The sequence below is a fragment of the Chlamydotis macqueenii genome, chromosome 4 (genome assembly GCF_036417535.1).
Source record: "Chlamydotis macqueenii isolate bChlMac1 chromosome 4, bChlMac1.mat, whole genome shotgun sequence".
Classification (NCBI taxonomy): domain Eukaryota; kingdom Metazoa; phylum Chordata; class Aves; order Otidiformes; family Otididae; genus Chlamydotis; species Chlamydotis macqueenii.
The window spans coordinates 18,646,590-18,664,943 of NC_141559.1; the positions used below are offsets into that span (position 1 = coordinate 18,646,590).

General features: G+C 46.6%; 1 protein-coding gene across 4 annotated transcripts in view; it reads right to left on the reverse strand.

Moving 5' to 3' along the window:
• Positions 1-9,224: 9,224 nt before the first annotated feature.
• AFF1 (ALF transcription elongation factor 1) overlaps positions 9,225-18,354 on the reverse strand; it is a 109,801-nt gene continuing 100,671 nt past the window's right edge. For all 4 annotated transcript variants that reach the window (XM_086746437.1, XM_086746435.1, XM_086746434.1 and 1 more), the window contains 6 exons: positions 17,936-18,072; positions 16,865-16,936; positions 16,147-16,240; positions 16,006-16,049; positions 14,433-14,662; positions 9,225-11,715 (listed from right to left, as the gene is read on the reverse strand). In XM_086746437.1, coding sequence (XP_086602563.1) covers positions 11,594-11,715; positions 14,433-14,662; positions 16,006-16,049; positions 16,147-16,240; positions 16,865-16,936; positions 17,936-18,072 — 699 coding nt within the window. In that variant the 3' untranslated portion in view covers positions 9,225-11,593. The remainder of the gene's footprint in view (positions 11,716-14,432; positions 14,663-16,005; positions 16,050-16,146; positions 16,241-16,864; positions 16,937-17,935; positions 18,073-18,354) is intronic.

Here is an 18,354-nt window from a genome sequence, read left to right on the forward strand (position 1 = left end):
AGTATGATTGCATTTAGATGTCACGTTGTCATTGCACATTATGCCACATGGTAACTTTCTCCTCCCGCTTCTCACTTTTCTCTTGTACAAGTGACTGCCAGCACTCCAGCCAAAACCTTGCTCAATGCAGGACAGAAAGGACAGGAATGAGAACGGAAGAGCAGAGCCAAACAGCCATCCTCAGTGGACATCCTAGCTGCTCTCGCTACTGCTGTCTGGCTCCCAAGGTCTTCCTTCTGCCTCCCAGAGCCCACCATGCCTGCTGCTTTCACCTCTTATCACTCCCCACTCCACACAAATTGCTGGAGCACCCCCAGGTCAGCTAACCATAATCCATCTCACCTAATTACCAGCAAAGATCTAAAACCCCATGCTCCCCCGAGGGCCAGCGCCGCTGCCCCATGCACTCTTTTCCTGCTTGCAACGCCTGTGCACACACAAGCTTTGGCTTTCAGACGAACCCCATTTCACCTTGGCACCCACACCGCTCTACCTCATGCCAACACTCCCTCCCCTGGCGCCTGTCAGAGGGGAAAAAAAGGAAAGCTGCTGTGGGCATACACTTGCCCTGCTCTGTAAAGCCCGTGGCCACAGAAACGCACGGCACAGCCCTGCTGGGGTCATCAGCTGGGGCACGAACATCTCCAGTACCTTGGGTTCAGGCTGAGATTCACCCCTCTGCACGTGTGTGGTGCCAGTTCACACCTGCTGATGACTGGTTTTTAGCAAAAGGTTAGTTACCACCCTTAATTAGTTTTCCTCACTGAAAGCTGTCAGCCAAAACGAACTGGTAAAAGAGAAGACTAATTCTGTCTTCTTTTTCATATTATCAACCAGAAGGCAGAGGCAGCATCAGACTGCTATGCATGCAGTCATTAGGAGAGAGGAGAAAAGGAAAATACATACGTACCAGGTATCCGGAGTTCCTGATGTTCCCAAGGACATCTGGCCCAGTAAAACATGCCCCAGTCTCAAGCAAAATAAATGGAATTTGGAAACATGCTTGAATGTTTTGCTGAAGTAGTACTTACAAATGAATCCCAGCATCACAGTCTCATCAAGATGGATACCTGAATTTCACACTGTGAGGTTAAAAACCTTGAAACACACCATTTTGGTATCTTCCCTCAAAAGGTGGCAATGAAGTGAAGACAGTGCCAAGTTCATTCTGTTGAATATTTTGAGAAATTCAACCACATACCAAGGAAGATGCGCGGCAGAGTCACGCATTGCATGGCTGCATCACCCCTGCACCCAGGGGCTGTGCAACCGTGTGTGAGCAGAGCACAGGGGAGGGTGAGACAGCTTCAGATCAGCATAACAAAAAAATACCCCTCCCCAGGCAGCTTGTTTTGCATTTCATCTTTACAGTTTTGACAAACATCTCTTTCATCTAAAGAACTTGAAGACAAGCCAGTCAAAATTCGTATTTTAATTTTTTTTATATAGATACATATACACACACACACAGAGCAATTCATCCTCAGTACAGAAGACAAACAAACAAAAGATCTGTAGCACAATTTCTTTGGAGAATGTCGTAGTTCAGCCCCGATCAGGACCAGACTATGCAGTCTCTCTCTCGCTCCCCCCACCCTCCGAGAGAACAGGGGGAGATGATATAAGAAAAACGGCTCGAGGTTTGAGATAAGGACAGGGAGAAATCCTTAAAGTTACCGTCACGGGCAAAACAGACTCGACTTGGGGAAAACTATTCATTTATTTCTAAAATTAGCAGGAGAATGAGACAGGGAACAAGATAACCTCCCCCCACCCCTCCCTCTTCCCGGGCTTAACATTATCTCTACTACCTTCCCCTCCCGAGCGGCACGGCGGGGGGAAAAGGGAATGGGGGTCGCGGTCAGTTCATCACGCGTTGTTTTACGCCGCTGTATCATCGTCGGGGGAAGAACTCCTCGCATTCCTCCTCTGCTCCAGCGTGGGGTCCCTCCCACGGGCTACAGTCCTTCGTGGAACTGCTCCGGCGTGGGTCATCTCTTCCACGGGGTGCAGTCCCTCTAGAACAGCTGTCCCAGCGGGCCTTCCACGGGCCACAGCCTCCTTCAGGCCTCCACCTGCTCCGGCGTGGGGTCCTGCATGGGCTGCAGGTGGATCTCTGCCCCTCCGTGGACCTCCATGGGCTGCAGGGGGACAACCCGCTCCACCATGGTCATCACCACAGGCTGCAGGGGAATCTTGGCCAGAAGCCGTATTACTCCTCCCCCTCCTTCTTCACTGACCTTGGCGTCTGCAGCCGTTCCTCACAACAGGCTGGCAGACGCCTCTCAGGATCCTTTTTACATCTTATTCACTTCTCATCTCCTCTCCACTTCTTGCAGCCAGGCCGGGCCGAGTTGGGCCCAGTCGGCTGCCCGGTGGGAGGCCAGAGGGTGAGGCCTGCAAGGCCCATGAGGCTCGCGCCTCCCCCTCTCTGCCCCCCGCTCAGCTGCTTCACATCTTCTCCTCCTCTTTTTCCTGTTTTCCCCTACTTAAATACGTTATCGCAGAGGCGTTATCACGGGACATTCTGCTACCAATTGGCTTGGCCTTGGCCAGCAGCGGGTCCGCCCTAGGCCCGGCCGAGTCCATTGAACAAAGGGGAGCGACTTCTAGCAGTTTCCTACAGAAGCTACCACCTTAGGCCCCCCCTCACTAACAAAACCAGAACAGAGAAATTATCTTTTTTACCTTCCTTTTTTTTTTAAGCTGTATCACAGATCTGATTTTTGTCTTTTTCAAGGACTATAAAAGGCAGCTACTTCTAATTCACAGAAGCCTCAGACTACAGATTCTGTGCTGAAGTCAAACAGACCATTCTCCTCCCCTAACTCCCCTAACTTCTTTGCACCTCTTTTCCCCCTAGAGACTCTGTTTTGCAAGAGGCTTGACCTCCTTGTTTCTCCATGGGGCTCTAAGACATCGCGCTTCTCCCGTGCCCAGGCCACTGCTGTGTCCCAGCATGCGAAGAGCCGCTGTGGGAAGGAAGACTGCCATGTCACTCCCCATGGGATGAGGACCATTTAAGACCAATTTTTCACGTTCAGGAAATCTGAGACTTATTTTTTAAGGACGTTTTCACTAAGAATTACAGACTTTATTTATGGTCTAAGATGATGATTAAAGCAGGGTAAAAAAAAAAAACAAACAAAACCCCAACCCTGTACAGTAACAGTTGAAATAGAAATCCTGCAGAAATGACCCAGAAATGCCAGCGTAACACAATTCACATGCTGCCCGGAGATCTGATGACATGAGCCTTGCCAGCACCCATGGCACTATGGCATTCACATCGCAAAGAAAACGCCACCCATGAAACCTTCAGCTCCTGTCCGGCTTTGCAGATTGCATCTTGCTCAGTCCTGTTTCCCCAGGCCTTCCAGAAAAACAAGACAAAGCAAAAGCCTGACCCCAAGTCCTAATTAGCTCTTCTCTGAACAGCGAGGAGAGCTCATGAGGAAGTTCAGAGCCTGCTGCACCTCATGTGTAACAAGGAAAAAGTTGAAAAGGTTGGAGCAACTTTCAGAAATACCTTTCAGCTGCCACAGACCAAATACTGGCTGGTAAGTGCCTCAAAATATCAAGAGAGATCAGAAATAAAAAAAAAAATCTATCAGCTGGGATGCAGTTTTGCTGACACAACAGCAGTGGACAACATTGCTGTATTGCTACGATATGAAATGCTGGACCCAAAGAAAACCTTAACCTCAGCAAGACTGAGCAGGAGAGAAGAACACAGTGGGAATTCCAGGAGTCCTGTACCTTGTCAAAACATATCACAAAACAGCAGTGATGACATGCTGCCGTTGTGACGTGCAGAAGTCCTCCTTTCAGGAACACAAAGTTTACGGAAACAGGTTCAGAAATGCCGACGACGGCCCAGGAACGCTGTTGGGTTTGGGCAGTGAGAGAGGTTACTAAAAGTGTAATTAATATAAAGCAAGCACAGGCTGCCAGCAGGCTATTTTAGTGTCTGGAGAGCAGCATAGGGCTGAGAAACTGCAATCAACTTTAATGCAGCTGTTTTGCCAAAAACAATGTTTGTCTTGGAAAAGGGTAAGCCAAGCCAAAGAGAGAAAGCAAGCTAATCTATAATGTATTACAAATCCCAAAATAAATTAAACACCGTTGCAAAATTTGGTTTGGTCAATAAAGGCCCAATAAATAAACAAATAACAACAAAATATTATTGGAAAACAACTCAAAAATACTTTTGGCTGTTTTAACCCAGGGCGGCCGCTGACACGGGCCGCAGCTGACCCAGGGCCCACAGCTGAGCAGGGCGGTTGACGCCTGCTGCAGACCCACAGCCTCCTGCTCGCCCTTCTCCCTCCCTGGCTTTTGGATGACCTTCCTGCTGGCACACCACACCTCCTTCCTCTGCACCCCTCCTTCCGCTTTCCATTTCCAGCCCACCTCCAAAACTAACTCTGCTTGCTTTTGCCCCAGGCAAGCAGTGTGGGAAATACACCTTCTGGGATGTGAGGGGGAAGGAAATGGTGGAACAGATGACAAGTGCCTCAGGAAAACCAGCTCCACCCCATCAAGCAAACAGGACAACCCCTGTCCAACTACCCCTTGCACCCCACCGAAACCAGAACAAAATTCACAAGACATTTCACCCACAGATGTATGGCCACAACCACAACCTATCTTCCCATGATCTTCTCTTACCCTCCAGGCATCTTAACATGAGTTCATGGCAGTTAAGTGAGTCTCAGCCCCACCTCACCTGAGCAAACGCACCACCAAGCTCCTCCTGTCTAGTCTGTACCTAAAAATCCTACCAGATGCTCATCTGGGGACATTTCACATTTCAATTTTTTTTTACTAACTAGATTTTATTTCTTTTCTTCTTACTTCAATACATATTTTGCCATTGGGATTTTAAGTGTGCAGTGAAAAAGTTCATTGACCTAAAAAAAGTGTGCATTTCTACAAATATCTGTAACAGCAGCATGTCTAGTGGGTATCGAAACAAGTTTCAGTATCCTTTACAATCTACGTTCTATCCCACAATCCATCCCACTACTGTCAGTATGGCGCCAGTGCCAGCACCAAGTGCCCAGAACCTGGGGAAGGATCGCAGGAGGGCACCTGAAGTGCAGCCCAGAGGAACTCCTGCTGCTCCAGCCAGCAAGTCGGCTTTGTCGGGGGCCCAGCTGAAGTGTCTCTATGCCCACGCACGTACCATAGGGCACAAACAGAAAGAGCTAGAGACGTGTGCACACATGCAGGGCTACGATCTTGTTGGCATCACGGAGATGGGGTGGGACGGCTCCTATGACTGCAGTGTTGGAACAGAGGGATAGCGGCTCTTTAGGAAGGGCAAGCAGGGGAGACAAGGAGGGGGTGTCACTGTCTATGTCAGCAACCAGCTGGAGTGCATGGAGCTTCACCTGGGGATGGAGTAGGAACTGACAGAGCTGATGGTTCAGGATTAAAGGAAGGTCAGGGACAGGTGACATTACAGTGGGGCCCTGCTACCCTCGAGTCTGACCACCTGACCAGGAAGAGCTCCTGCACCAATTAAAAAAACAAAAAGGAAGCCTACACAGGTTGGAAGCAAGGACAGGTAGCCTGGGAAGATTACAGAGAGGTTGTCCGACCAGCCAGGGATCAGGTAAGGAAAGCTAAAGCCCTGATGGAATTAAATCTGGTCAGGGACATCAAAGACAAGAAGAAAAGCTTCTTTAGGTACGTTGGGGATAAAACGAAGACCAGGGAGAATGTGGGCCGTTTGGAAGGAAATGGGAGACCTGGTTACCTGGGACATGGAGAAGGCTGAGGTGCTCAAGGACTTTTTTGCGTCAGTCTTTGACAGAGACGGCTCTAGCCGCACCACCCAAGTCGCAGAAGGCAAAACAGGGACTGGGAGAATGAAGAGCTGCTCACTGTAGGAGCAGAGCAGGTTTGAGACCATCCAAGGAACCTGAAGGTGCACAAGTCCATGGGACCTGATGAGATGCATCCACAGGTCCTGAGGGAACTGGTGGATGAAGTGGCCAGGCCGCTGGCCATTGTATTTGAGAAGTCGTGGCAGACTGGTGAGGTTCCTGACAACTGGAAAAGGGGTAATATAACCCCCATTTTTAAAAAGGGGAACAAGGAAGACCCAGGGAATTACAGGCTGGTCAGTCTCACCTCTGTGCCTGCCAAGATCATGGAGAAAATTCTCCTGGAAACCATGCTAAAGTACATGGAAAATAAGAAGATGACTGGTGACAGCCAACATGGCTTCACAAAGGGCAGATTCTGCCCTTCAGGGTGCCTGACCCATTTGGTGGCCTTCTATGATGGGGTTACAGCATCGGTGGACAAGGGACGAGCAACAGAAGTCATCTACCTGGACTCGTGCAAATCATTTAACACTGACCTGCATGACATCCTTGTCTCTAAACTAGAGAGACGTGGATTTGACAGACGGACCACTCAGTGGATAGGAATTGGCTGAATGGCTGCACTCAAGAGACTGATGGTCAACAGCTCAGTGTCCAAGTGGAGAGAAGTGACAAGTGGCATTCCTCAGGGGTCAGTATTAGAACCGGCACTGTTTAACATCTTTGTTGGTGACATGGACAGTGGGATAGAGTGCACCCTCAGCAAGTTTGCCGATGACACCAAGCTGTGTGGTGCAGTTGACATGCTGGAGAAATGAGATGCCATCCAGAGGGACCTTGACAGGCTGGAGAGGTGAGCCCATGCAAACCTCAGGAAGTTCAACCAGGCCAAGTGCAAGGTCCTGCACGTGGGTCAGGGCAATTCCAAGCACAACTGCAGGCTGGGTGGAGAATGGATTGAGAGCAGCCCTGAGGAGAGGGACATGGGTGTGCTGGTGGACGAGAAGCTCAACATGAGCCAACAACACGTGTGCAGCCCAGAAAGCCAACAGCATCCTGAGCTGCATCAAAAGAAGCATGGCCAGCAGGTCGAGGGAGGTGATTCTGCCCCTCTACTCCGCTCTCCTGAGACCCCACCTGGAGTACTGTGTCCAGCTCTGAAACCTCCAAGATAAGAAGGATGTGGACCTGTTGGAGCGAGTCCAGAGGAGGGCCACGAAGATGATCAGAGGGCTGGAGCACCTCTCCTATGAGGACAGGCTGAGAGTTGGGGCTGCTCAGCCTGGAGAAGAGAAGACTGAGAGGGAAGACCTTATAGCAGCTTCTAAAAAAGATGGGGAGAGACTTTTTAGCAGGGTCTGCTGCAATAGGAAAAGGGGTAACGGTTTTAAAGTAGAGGCAGGTAGATTCCAACCAGATATAAGGAAGAATTGCTTTACTATGAGGGTGCTGGACCACTGGCACAGGTTGTCCAGAGAGGTGGTGGATGCCCCATCCCTTAAACATTCAAGGCCAGGTTGAATGGGGCTCTGAGCAACCTGATCTGGTTGGAGATGTCCCTGGTCCTTGCAGGGGGGTTGGACTAGATGGCCTTTAAAGGTCCCTTTCAACCCAAACTAGTCTATGATTCTACATATTACATTAGAAAACCACATCCATTACTAGCAAATATCTTAGGCGCAATGCCTGTTGCAGAAAGGACCTGAATTATAGACACAAATTATATCACAATAGTGCATAGAAAGATGCAAAGATCATTCTTCCAAGTTACATTGCCTGATATAAAACAAGAAGTGGGAAAAGCCCCAAACAGGAAGCGTAAGGCCATTGCGAAGAGATCATCTTGCACAATCCAGGAGAAATATAGCTATTGCAGTGCATGAAATCCCACAGGATTCCCTGAGGGAAAGCCTCCTTGCAGCACTTCAGAAATGTATCCATGAACCAGACCTGAGCAGACCCTCCCCTCCCAGGACTGAGCCCTGCCACACACCTTTGTGGCAAACACTGAGCATTACGCTTCAGCCGCCATTTTTGTGCCTCGTCTCCTTGTTTTCTTATTTAACTTGTTCGATGCATGAAACCAACCTGTGGGATTTTCCTGTCAGCAAGCACTCAGAGCCAGCCTCTGCTGGCCCTCAGGGGCTGACCCCAGCAGAATTTTCCCTGAATCCATTTTGGGAGGATAGGAGGCAGATGTCTTGGGTTGTGACCCTCCTGCCACTGAGCATCTGGATTTACACCCATTCTTGTTCCTAAAGGAAAGGGCAAGGGGCGATAAACAGGGGAGCAATTGAAACAGACTTCTTGTACAGAAATTCATACTTAAACTTATTCAGAAGGGAAACACTAAGACCATTCAGAGAGAAAAGGCAAATCACAATTTCTCTATGAGAAGCTGAGAAGATGAGGACTCTTGCGACAACTCATAACAAATAGGCTACTTCATTTATTGTTTATTTCCCCATATGAATGAATCAACCATCTTGGAAACTCCATCACACACAGGGCAGGAAAAGTTATTTACAAGAGAGGACACACATCGCCAAAATAAGTTTAAGATGTACAGATTTTTAATGGGAACCAAGAGGGAGGGGAGAGGACAAAACCAAAAACAAGGACATTGCAGTCAGAATTTGACTTTCAGTTACAGAAGAGATCTCTATCTCCATGTAAGTGGGGTTTTCAACTTTTAAATAAATGGCATCTTAAAAATAGAACATTTGACAATTTCAACACATGTATTATTTCTTCTAAATAAATATTGCATGGAAATGATGCTGCTTTGCCACCATAGCTGCCTCCTCTCCTTCTGGGACTAGGACTCAACCATCACCCTCTGTTTTCCCTTGGATTAATGGTTTTGTTTCCTAATGGCAAATGCTATTTCCTCCACTGTTATGTTTTGGTTTGAGTTTTTGTTTGTTTTGTTTTGTTTTTTTAAAGGCTTGAACAGGCCCAAGTGAAAACGATGAATATCTTTCCTAATCCTTTGCAGGCCTCTGACCTGGCTCGAGGTTGAAATACGATGGCTTTTTAAAAATTACCTATTATTTAAACAGTCTTCTCCGTGACCTGAAACAAAACATAGCTTCCAGGGGAGCCTGCTCTGGGAGTGGGCACAGCCCTTGCACAACCACCTCTGCGCAGTAGCAGAGCACGTGCTGCATTTTCCCAACTGTGAAGAAGCAAATGTCAGCAGTTCATCTGCCTTCACTGGGCATCTTCTTACCAGCTTTGTTCACCCAACACCTTTGCATGAGCTTTCCTAGGAGCAGGGTACAGATATCACTATCTGGGCAGCAAAGCACACAAAGGGGCAGGCGAAGACAGGACCTGGTGCACGCGTGGGCTGCAGCGAGCTGGACGCAGGACAGGGGCAGCCGCACGCCCTGTCTCACAGGTTGCGGCAGGCGATCCCCCCTCCCTGGGGCGGGCAAGCTGTGAGCAAGCGGCTGTCCCACAGGAACCTGGCCTGGCAGCAGGGAGGGAGATAAGTGTACACAAAGTGAAAGTACCAGGGGGGACCTGCATCCCTGCTTCACCTTACGCTTACCCCTTACACCCTGCTACACAGTTCTTACAGACTCCCACAGTGGTTTTCAGGTTCAATAAAGCTTTCTTCCTTCCTCCTCCTCAGCTGGTGATCCTAAAAATAGCTTTGTTTGAAGACAAAGTCAGAAGAAGGCATCGACCCCCTAGTCTGGAATCGAGCTTCAAAGTGCACGTCAAATCTTCAGACTGGCTGGCCATCCCCATGCTTCCTGAGAACAAAACAGTTAATGCTGAGCCTCTCTGTCCCTGGCTTATTCAGAGCAGTTGCTCCTCCAGCAAGGAGGACCACAAGTGAAGTCTGATAGGTAAAACATGGACCTTCCTTCCACCGGTTAGGAGAGCTTATCCCTGAAATGCACCAAGGCTTTTAGTAAAGTGAACATAAGAGGACAGTCCCTTGAAAGTGCGGGAAGACCTAGTCAGGATCCCAGCAGCCCTGCACTGCCAGGGGAGGCGAGAGGAGAGCTCCCTTGTGCCTGGGACCAGGGCAGAGCCACAGCACGCTCCTGCCAGCTCCTCCCAGAGGTAAGGTGACTCCAGGCTTCTCCATGGCAAGGGCTATTTCTGCAGAAACTGCTTTTGGAAATGCAGACCTTTTGCTGATATTTATTTACTGTCCATTTTCACGAGCCTCAAAACCACAAGCAGGTATTTTTAAAGGGGGTGCCGCTGCACATGTGCAGACCTGTTCCTTCATCCTGAAATTATGTGGAAAAGTAAGCGAATTCTTTCCTGTAAGCATGATTATTTTGGGATACCATCCTTCTCTTTGCCACTCCCACAGGTCTGTCAGAGACAGGGTGAGGGATGTGAGAGGGGACCAGAGGGCTAAGGCACACTATTAGATAAGAGGACAGCAGAATGCTGCTGTCACACAACAGGAAATCTTTGGGTAGAGAAGGGTGTCATCTCACTGAATACATGAATGTCACAGATGCCGCCTTCACTGTCACTGTCACCTGCAAAATAGCAATTTAAAAAATGCAGCTCCTGACAAGGAAAAAAATGCTTGCAAAGAGCTAATTATTCCTTTTTCTGTTCCCTTGACAGATTTCTAAGTCACTGGGCACACCCTGTAGTTTGGTTGAGAAAGAGCACGAGTTATCTCCCACATGAAGGATGCCCTATTTGGTACCAAATCCTGCTCTTAGATATTCACCAAGACCAGCAATGGTTGCAGGTAAATATCCAAAGGCAAAATTTGTCTTATGTTCCACATTCAGCCACTTAGTCCCTCCTTAAACAGAAGTGATTCCTCCCCAGGTATGCTCAGAGTCAGAACAATGTCCAAGCAATCACAGTGACCCAGTACAGCTGTCCACCGCCACCCATCAAAATGACAAAAAGCAACCGGACAATGAGTCCTTGGTGTGAGTAATGTTCCGCCACCACAGAAGAAAGTCAGAGCTGTTTCCAACCACACTTGGTCATTTTTCTGCCCAACTGTGTTTGGTTTACAAAGCTTAAACCAAACAAGACCCTAAGTAACATAGTTCAAGTGCTAAGGGCATGTGTATGCGTGAGTGTACGGCAAGGAAGAGGACCAAAGCAGTGATGACTTAAAAAGTGAACTTGCAGCACTGGAAACAGTGGCTCTCCTCGATTCTCAGGACAGCAGCTGCCTGACAAATGCAGGAGGGTGAGGCTGGAAAGCAGGGAAGGCAGATCACTTTGCAGTTGTTACTGTAACATAATGCTGTTCGGTGCTGATGAGGTTGCTACTTCTCCTCTGAGGAACAAAGACACCAAAGATTGCATCTGTGCTTGCAAAAACACTTCTCTGACACGTCTTCTGGGCACACAACTGTTGCAGGCTGTGGGATGTTGCATAATAACTTCTGGAGGCAGATTTTCTTCTTGTCGGCACTTCTTCATGTGTGATTATTGTCCTGCTGGTTATTCGTAATAGAAATGTTTATAGACCATCAATACATTGAGCCATTCAGACAATTCATTGCACTTCGTCGTTTTAAAGGAAGGTGCCATCAACACTGAGGCTTTCCTCTGTCTCTTATTCTTCAAGGCAGCAAAACGCTACCCTAAAACACAGTTCAAAGTTTTTCCAGTGTAACCAGATCCCTTCCAAATTGTTTTATTTTCCCTTGCACGTGCTTTGTATCCAACAATTCAAAAATTCAGACTGTTTCTGAGGCTTCAAAAGTGCAAAAAAGTTCAAGGTACTTAACCATTTTCAGCACCAGTTAAGGTGTATTTGTTTCCAGTCTCAGCCACTGTAAACCCTGTCTAGTGTAGTGTACCAGTTCAGTCATGCTACTGTTCACTGCCAGAGTGCAGGTCGCTGTGCTGACTTCAGCAAAAAACTCTGGAAAAAAAGGACAGGGAGAGAGAAAACATTTGGTTGGCTTCACACAACAGGCACGTCTCATAGGAGAGGGTGCAGCGAGGGGCGACAACAGCAGCACGCTGCCAGTTGGCAAGTCCTGTTAAACACATTGTTAATGCAGAGAGCTCAGCAATATGAGAAGGCTCGGAAGCGTAACAAGCACAGGAGCCAGGGCATGTGAGAGGAAAACGCACTCACACACGCACACACACACTGAACAACCTCCCCAGGTGCTGGCTTTAAAATGACATTGAGACTCTGTGGTAGGTGGGCAAAAGTTTGGGTGTTCACACCTCAATCCCTGCTGCAAGCCTTCCCTAGATTTTAAAGAGGTCAAATTTGAGTGTCTTTCTGAGTAATGCCTGGAAGCACACAGAGCTGCCATCAGACTAGTCCCTTTCCTTCATCCATCCTCAAACCTTGAAGACATCATGATTTCTCAACTGAACAGGTTTAAACATTTGTATAGCTTGCCAAGCTATGCAGCTGTGATCTGGTTTGCTTACAGCTGGGCACATTAGGCAGATTTAACAGAGCCTTCCTATTCTGCCACCACCTTCAGGCACCGCAGTCCTCCTGCACGGGCTGCTCTTGCAGCATATCTGAACTCTGCCGAGGTTCTAGCAGGTTGCATGCCCTGCTCTATGCTGGCAATCTGTGCAGATGACAGTGTGTTATGGAAAATTATCACACCTATTCCTTTCCAGTCACCTTTCCAAGACATTCCTACATGACCTGCCTTCCAGTGACATAGGCTCGTCCCCATCCCTCAGTCCCTCCAGCCAGGTATCTTTTCAGAAACTGATCATTCTCAGTTCTCCTTTTATGAATACAAAGATTGAACCTGAAGGCTGAAAATTTCTGCTTGGTTGCGCAAGGAACTCTTCAGAAGTAGAGAACACATTTCACCTTATTTTCTCGCTTTTGCTTACAAAATGGGTATCCATTCCCTCCGTGGGGTACAGAAGAGCCATACGCAGAGACAAGGAGTCCAAACCCCCTGCCTGAGCAAACCGAAGATAATCTGATCTGTGACCACAGCATTGTGTAAAAGGAAAGTGACTTCACATGCATGCATGCAACCTCAGCTTGTCCTCATTGTAGGAGATCAGAGGCCAGAAGACAATCTGTTACAGCCTCATGATCCACGGTGCTGGTCTGAATTACGGTGAGGAGCTGGGTCCTGTGCTGGAAGCACTTGGTTGTGGATCTCCCAGAAAGTACGTCAGCTCTGCACAACTGACTCAGACATCAGTTGCAACTGCTTTGCACTAGCTTATGACTCCCCTGTTTAAGGGAACTTGATAGCTGAAGGCCACTGCTCTTTCCTCTTCTTCTTATGCCCTACAAATTGCACAAAAGAATCAAGGATGTGGCCTTTTTTTTAGTTTTATGTACTCACTTTCTGTACCTCTTAGCATCTGTACATTACACTGAATATCAACAAGTTCCAGTTCTGAAACACCACTATGGTCCTGAACAGTGACAACTGCCAAGCCTACATGAGTATTTACTCTTCTCCTGCACAGATCCACTCCCTTGGGAGTATTTACTACTCCAGTCATCATTTCCCTACATTAAAATGGCAACACAGAGGAGGTTTTGAATTTAGTTTTGACTGACGCAAGACTGTGCTCAGGCTGCCCTCACAGGTCATTCCTCTGGCTTACCAGCAGCATCCACCGATCCATCTACATGACAGTCTTTTATCACTCTTTTTGAGGATATCATCCAAACTACTACCCATGAATTGCTGCTGTGAGCACAGATCTGCTCAGAGGACAGCCAACAACCAGAGTTACTTTATTCAAAGGTGACTTCCACAGTCTTGAATTTCAGCAACTGCCTCATTAGCGTGAGTATTTTCACAGCCTTCTAACAATTCAGCCAGGCACATTGTGTTTATTTTCTTCTGCAAGTTTTCCAAGAGAGCATGGCAATACATCCCTTCACCCACAGGAGCTCACAAAAATTTGTGTTTTATGAAAAATGACACTGCAAATGCCACGTGGGATGGCAGGTTACAGACTGAACTGCACCCTCTCTAGGGCTTTTGCTTATTCACCACTGCTTGCACCACAGGACAATACAACATTTTTAACAACAGAATTGTAAAATTAAAAAAAAAAAGTAGTAGCAATTGTAGCAAATGCTACTGGCCAATAATGGTCATGTGCCCAGCAAGGACTCCAATTCAAGTGCTGCTCAGCTTCTCTGTTACAGAGTAACCAGCTTCACCATTTTCAAGACAAAAATACCTGGAACTTTGACAAACTAAAACAGAAGGCTACAAGCCAAAAAGCTGTCTTTAAAGAAAGTGAACCAACTCAGAAAAGTTAAGTGCCCCAAAGGGAAAAACAAACAGCAAAAAACCCCTTATGCTTCTTGCATTACCATGAAGCGAGTTGGCTGGTCTCCTGCACTTGATACCCTCATCCCTTAGCTCTTAGACATTTGAGGATGTCAAGACAACCTTTTAACTGGAACACTCATCAATATATCACCATCAAGTATCTCTGCCAATAACCTGCCAATATGCCATAGCTGTCTATTTCAACATATTTAATGCTGTGATCTGTAGGCATGGAGTTTGATACACTGAGTGTTAGGATTTAAGCAAGTACATACACGTAATCACAACACAGAAAAGAACACAAAAACACAAGACAGAAAGGTCAGAGGGCAAAAAACCTTACCCCGATTCTTCCTGGCCAGTGCATCAGCCCGTTCCCAAATATCATATGCATAGAGGATATAGGAAGTGATGTTGATGTAGGAGGAGGTGACGCTTGGGATATTACAGGGGACAGTGACTGAAGAGCCAATGCTGTTGCCACTGCAGTTGCTAGCATTTGATCCCAGTTGAGAACTCACAGAACCAGCAGGAGAGGGCATTGGAGAAAGAGGAGAAGGCGTGCCTGTGCTTCTGCAGGAGAAAGAAACACCATCGTGAACATTTAACTTCAAAGTCTTGCCACAAGACTACATTCTGCCAGGAGCTATCCAGTATCATCCAGGCTTGCAGTATGCAGTGGAGTGCTGAAAACTGAGATGTGTTCAGCTACGTAACAAATAATTGTCCTTTGAATGCAACACCAAAGTGTTTGAAGTGATTTGCAACTCTCAGGACTACTTGGCAAAAGAAAAGGCAGGACGAGACATCAGAATGGGCCACCTATCCACTTTCCAAAATCTACACCTGCTTGTGGAAAGCTGCACCAGATTATCTAAGTGGTTTTTTCCTAATAACTTCCATTTCAGGCTTGCTGAAGCTCCCCACCTACGGAGGCTGGAGCTTTCTGACAGCTAGTCAAAGCAGCCAGGTCAGCCTACACACACTTATTTATAGACCTAGGGAAGCTAACTGAGGTCAGCTCCCTGCCTTCCAGACATAGGCTTCATCACATCACTTCACCCCCACCAGTTCAACCAATCTAATTTTAGTCTCTGGTATCAGAGGGCTTCCACCACTGCTGTTGGGACACCATTTACTTCCCAATGAACTATCCTGTGCAAGGTGGCAGAAAAATAACGTGAATTTCAGCATCACTATTAAAGACCAGACAACCCTCTCAACTGCAGGGAACAGATGTGGAGCTGGGTAGCTATCTGCCAATTGCAATTACCACAGCACACATACAAATTCTTTCTTACTCATCGTCATTAAAACACAGTTTGCTGGGCATCTGGCCAAATTCTGGTACGTGACAGCTTGCCTTTTGCTGCCACATACACAGCAACACTGCTGCAGATACACAGAAAGGCCAAAATGCTCAATAAGTCACAAATCAGAAAATTAATTTATTTTTCTTAATTAGTGACTGAGCTGAAGAGGAAGATATTCAAGTATCACCTCAAAGTTATGCTACCACAGGGTGAAGGCATAATCCCTACTGGACAGTGGCCAGGGAGATGGGGATGTTATCCCATTAAGTCTCAAGGGATCTCTGACAAAAAAAAGATGACAGCAACAGGAGCTCTGAAACAGCAAAGTGACGATACCTTCCTTGCTCCTCTGACCTGCTTCTCTGGTGGAGAACTGCTCTGCTTGATATGCAGTAACTTTGGACCTTATAACAAAAAAAGCCCCTTTCCAACAAGAAAAGAAAGGAAAGAGAGAGCATGCCCCCTAACAGTATGATTTCAGGTGGCGAGAAAGAGCGAGTGGTGAGGTACTCTCAAATGCAGCTTGCAACTCAAATACTCTCACTACTGTGTTCACTCACACCCTTATAGACACATTGCAATGTATATATCTTTAAATCTTACCTTGCAACACTTGGAGAAGGTGCTTGTGTTACTCTGGAAGAATTCTGCAGCAAGGAACAGAACTTTTGTTAGGGCTATTCAGCCAATATTAGTAACTGTCACAGCCATCAGGCCGGCAGCTTAGTAATACGCATGCCCTACCTTGAAGTGGTCATTCAGGATCCTGGAATACTTTATTGCAGTGTCTTTTTTGTAACGAAACATTGCCATGTGCAGAATGGACTGGCAGCGCATGCTGTGAACAGAAAAATACAACCAAGGGTCAGTGTTTGTGCTCGCTGCTGCCTGCTCAGCAGCCGTCAGCCTTGTGGGACAGAGGCAGGCACATATTAGCTGTACTGCAAAGTCAAGAAAGCTCGTAATTCTCCTCCTTCTGTTCATCTTAAAAAAAAAAAAAAAAAGACGACTCTGAAAAAAAAACCACAAGGGAAAAATAAAACAAAGGAGGAAGGGACATGTCTGGTCTTTTATAACAGGTGCCCAGCCTCTTATAGGTGCCATGGGTTGAGTAAGCCCCTGTTCAGAAGTGCCTCAGCTATGTTCAGCTACAGCTTCAGTTACACTGCTCAAATGGGCAGCCAAATCACATTCTTTCACCTTAGGTGAAAGCCCTTATGCACACTCAAGTTACCAGCAGATCAAATTCTAGAGCCTGTGCCCTTCACGTGTGGTCCCTTGTGATATCCCAGGCTCACTTTAGAGATCTTCCAGTTCATTCTAGTTTTTAAATTGTGGGGTTTTTTTCCTTGCAGAACTTTTGATTCTTATTTAACTCATTCCTCCACCCCAATAGTAATGGGCCTTTCACTCTATAAAGTCTAAAAATAGAATATGAAGGCACACAAAAACAGTTACGTACCATAACACAGCAAAGATTTTTTCATGTGAAGATGCTGAGGAGTCTGTAAAGGATTTCAATGTCATGACGAATCTAAAGAAATAAAATAAACAGAGTTTTACCAGCCATCAGTCCCCAAAATCCCACTGTTTATGAAAAAAACAGTGCATGCTGTTATCTCAAACACCAGTCCAAAAGTCAGGAAACATGCCCTGAGTTCTTAGGCCTGGCACTGAATGCTTTGTATCATCCTGAGCAGAGGACTGCGTCTCAAAATGCCTTGTTTTCCACTCAGCGGGAACACATGTGCAACAACAGCATCTTGGAAATACAGCCCATCAAGGCCAGAAAGCAAACAATGTAATTTAAAAAATCTGAAGTCTACCGCAAAAAAATACCTGAGAGCAATTTCAGCTTTAAGGCAAGAAGTCAAATCAGCTCTTGAAAACACTCGCATGACCTGTAATTTCAATATGAATAAACTGATACCTGTGTCTCTCTCCTACCCAATACACGGTTCCTTGGGTCACGCTGCCTATATATGTCATACTATCTACCATCTACATACATCTACCATGGCTGTGAAACTAAACAGGGAAGGTTGCTAAAAGGAACTCCAATAAAGTGTAGTGGTAGAAAGACACACGGGAGAAACCAGAAAAATCTGCCTTCAATCAAGCTGCAAGATCTTTGTGGCACAAACTGTTCTTCAAAACCCTACACTGTTCCTTCGCTTTTTTTAAACTGAATTACTACTGAGCTCACATGCAAAAGCAACTTCAGATCTGGCTAAAGTAAAAACTCCTCCATGTCCCCCATTGTCATAATCAGTGTCTCCTGGTGTACCTCAGGTGCAAGGCTCAAATGCTGAGGAGGACATGGTGCCTCCTTCTTCTGATAAGCAATGCTGAAACATTTCAAAGGATTTGTCTCTTGTGCCTCTGGATGGTCGGTCTGTCTCGTGCTTGTACAGCAACTTGAACTCTGCTCCATGGTGGAAATCCAGAGCTGCCACAGTTGCAAACAAGCAATGCAACTAACCCTTCCCCTTCAAACACGCTGCCTAACAATCACGCTTTAAAAATTGCTTACTTGATGAGATCTATGGTGTCACTGAAGATGCTGTAAGCTGATTTTGGTGCTTGTGTATCCGATTCCAAGGCAATGCCATATTCAATGAAGGAAAGGGCAGCATCTAGGTACTGAAAGGCCTTTCCAGTCTTGTCGGTCTATTGGGAAGAAAATTCTCATTTTTAGACTAAGACAAAAACTACTTCTCTCAAGCGTACCTAAATTCCTTTTTTCTCCTCTTAGCCAGGACTTGAAGAAAGAAAAAGATGCAAGTCAGGTTTCTGGATGATAATTAAAGGGTTCTCAGCAGAATCCCTAATATGTTCCCAGAAATCAGCTTTGTACGCTCTGGGTATTTGTATCTCTTCCTTTTGCCTAACGCTTTCCTTGAGTAATTTATTATGTTCACTTTTTTTTTTTTTAAATGATTGTCTGGTGGT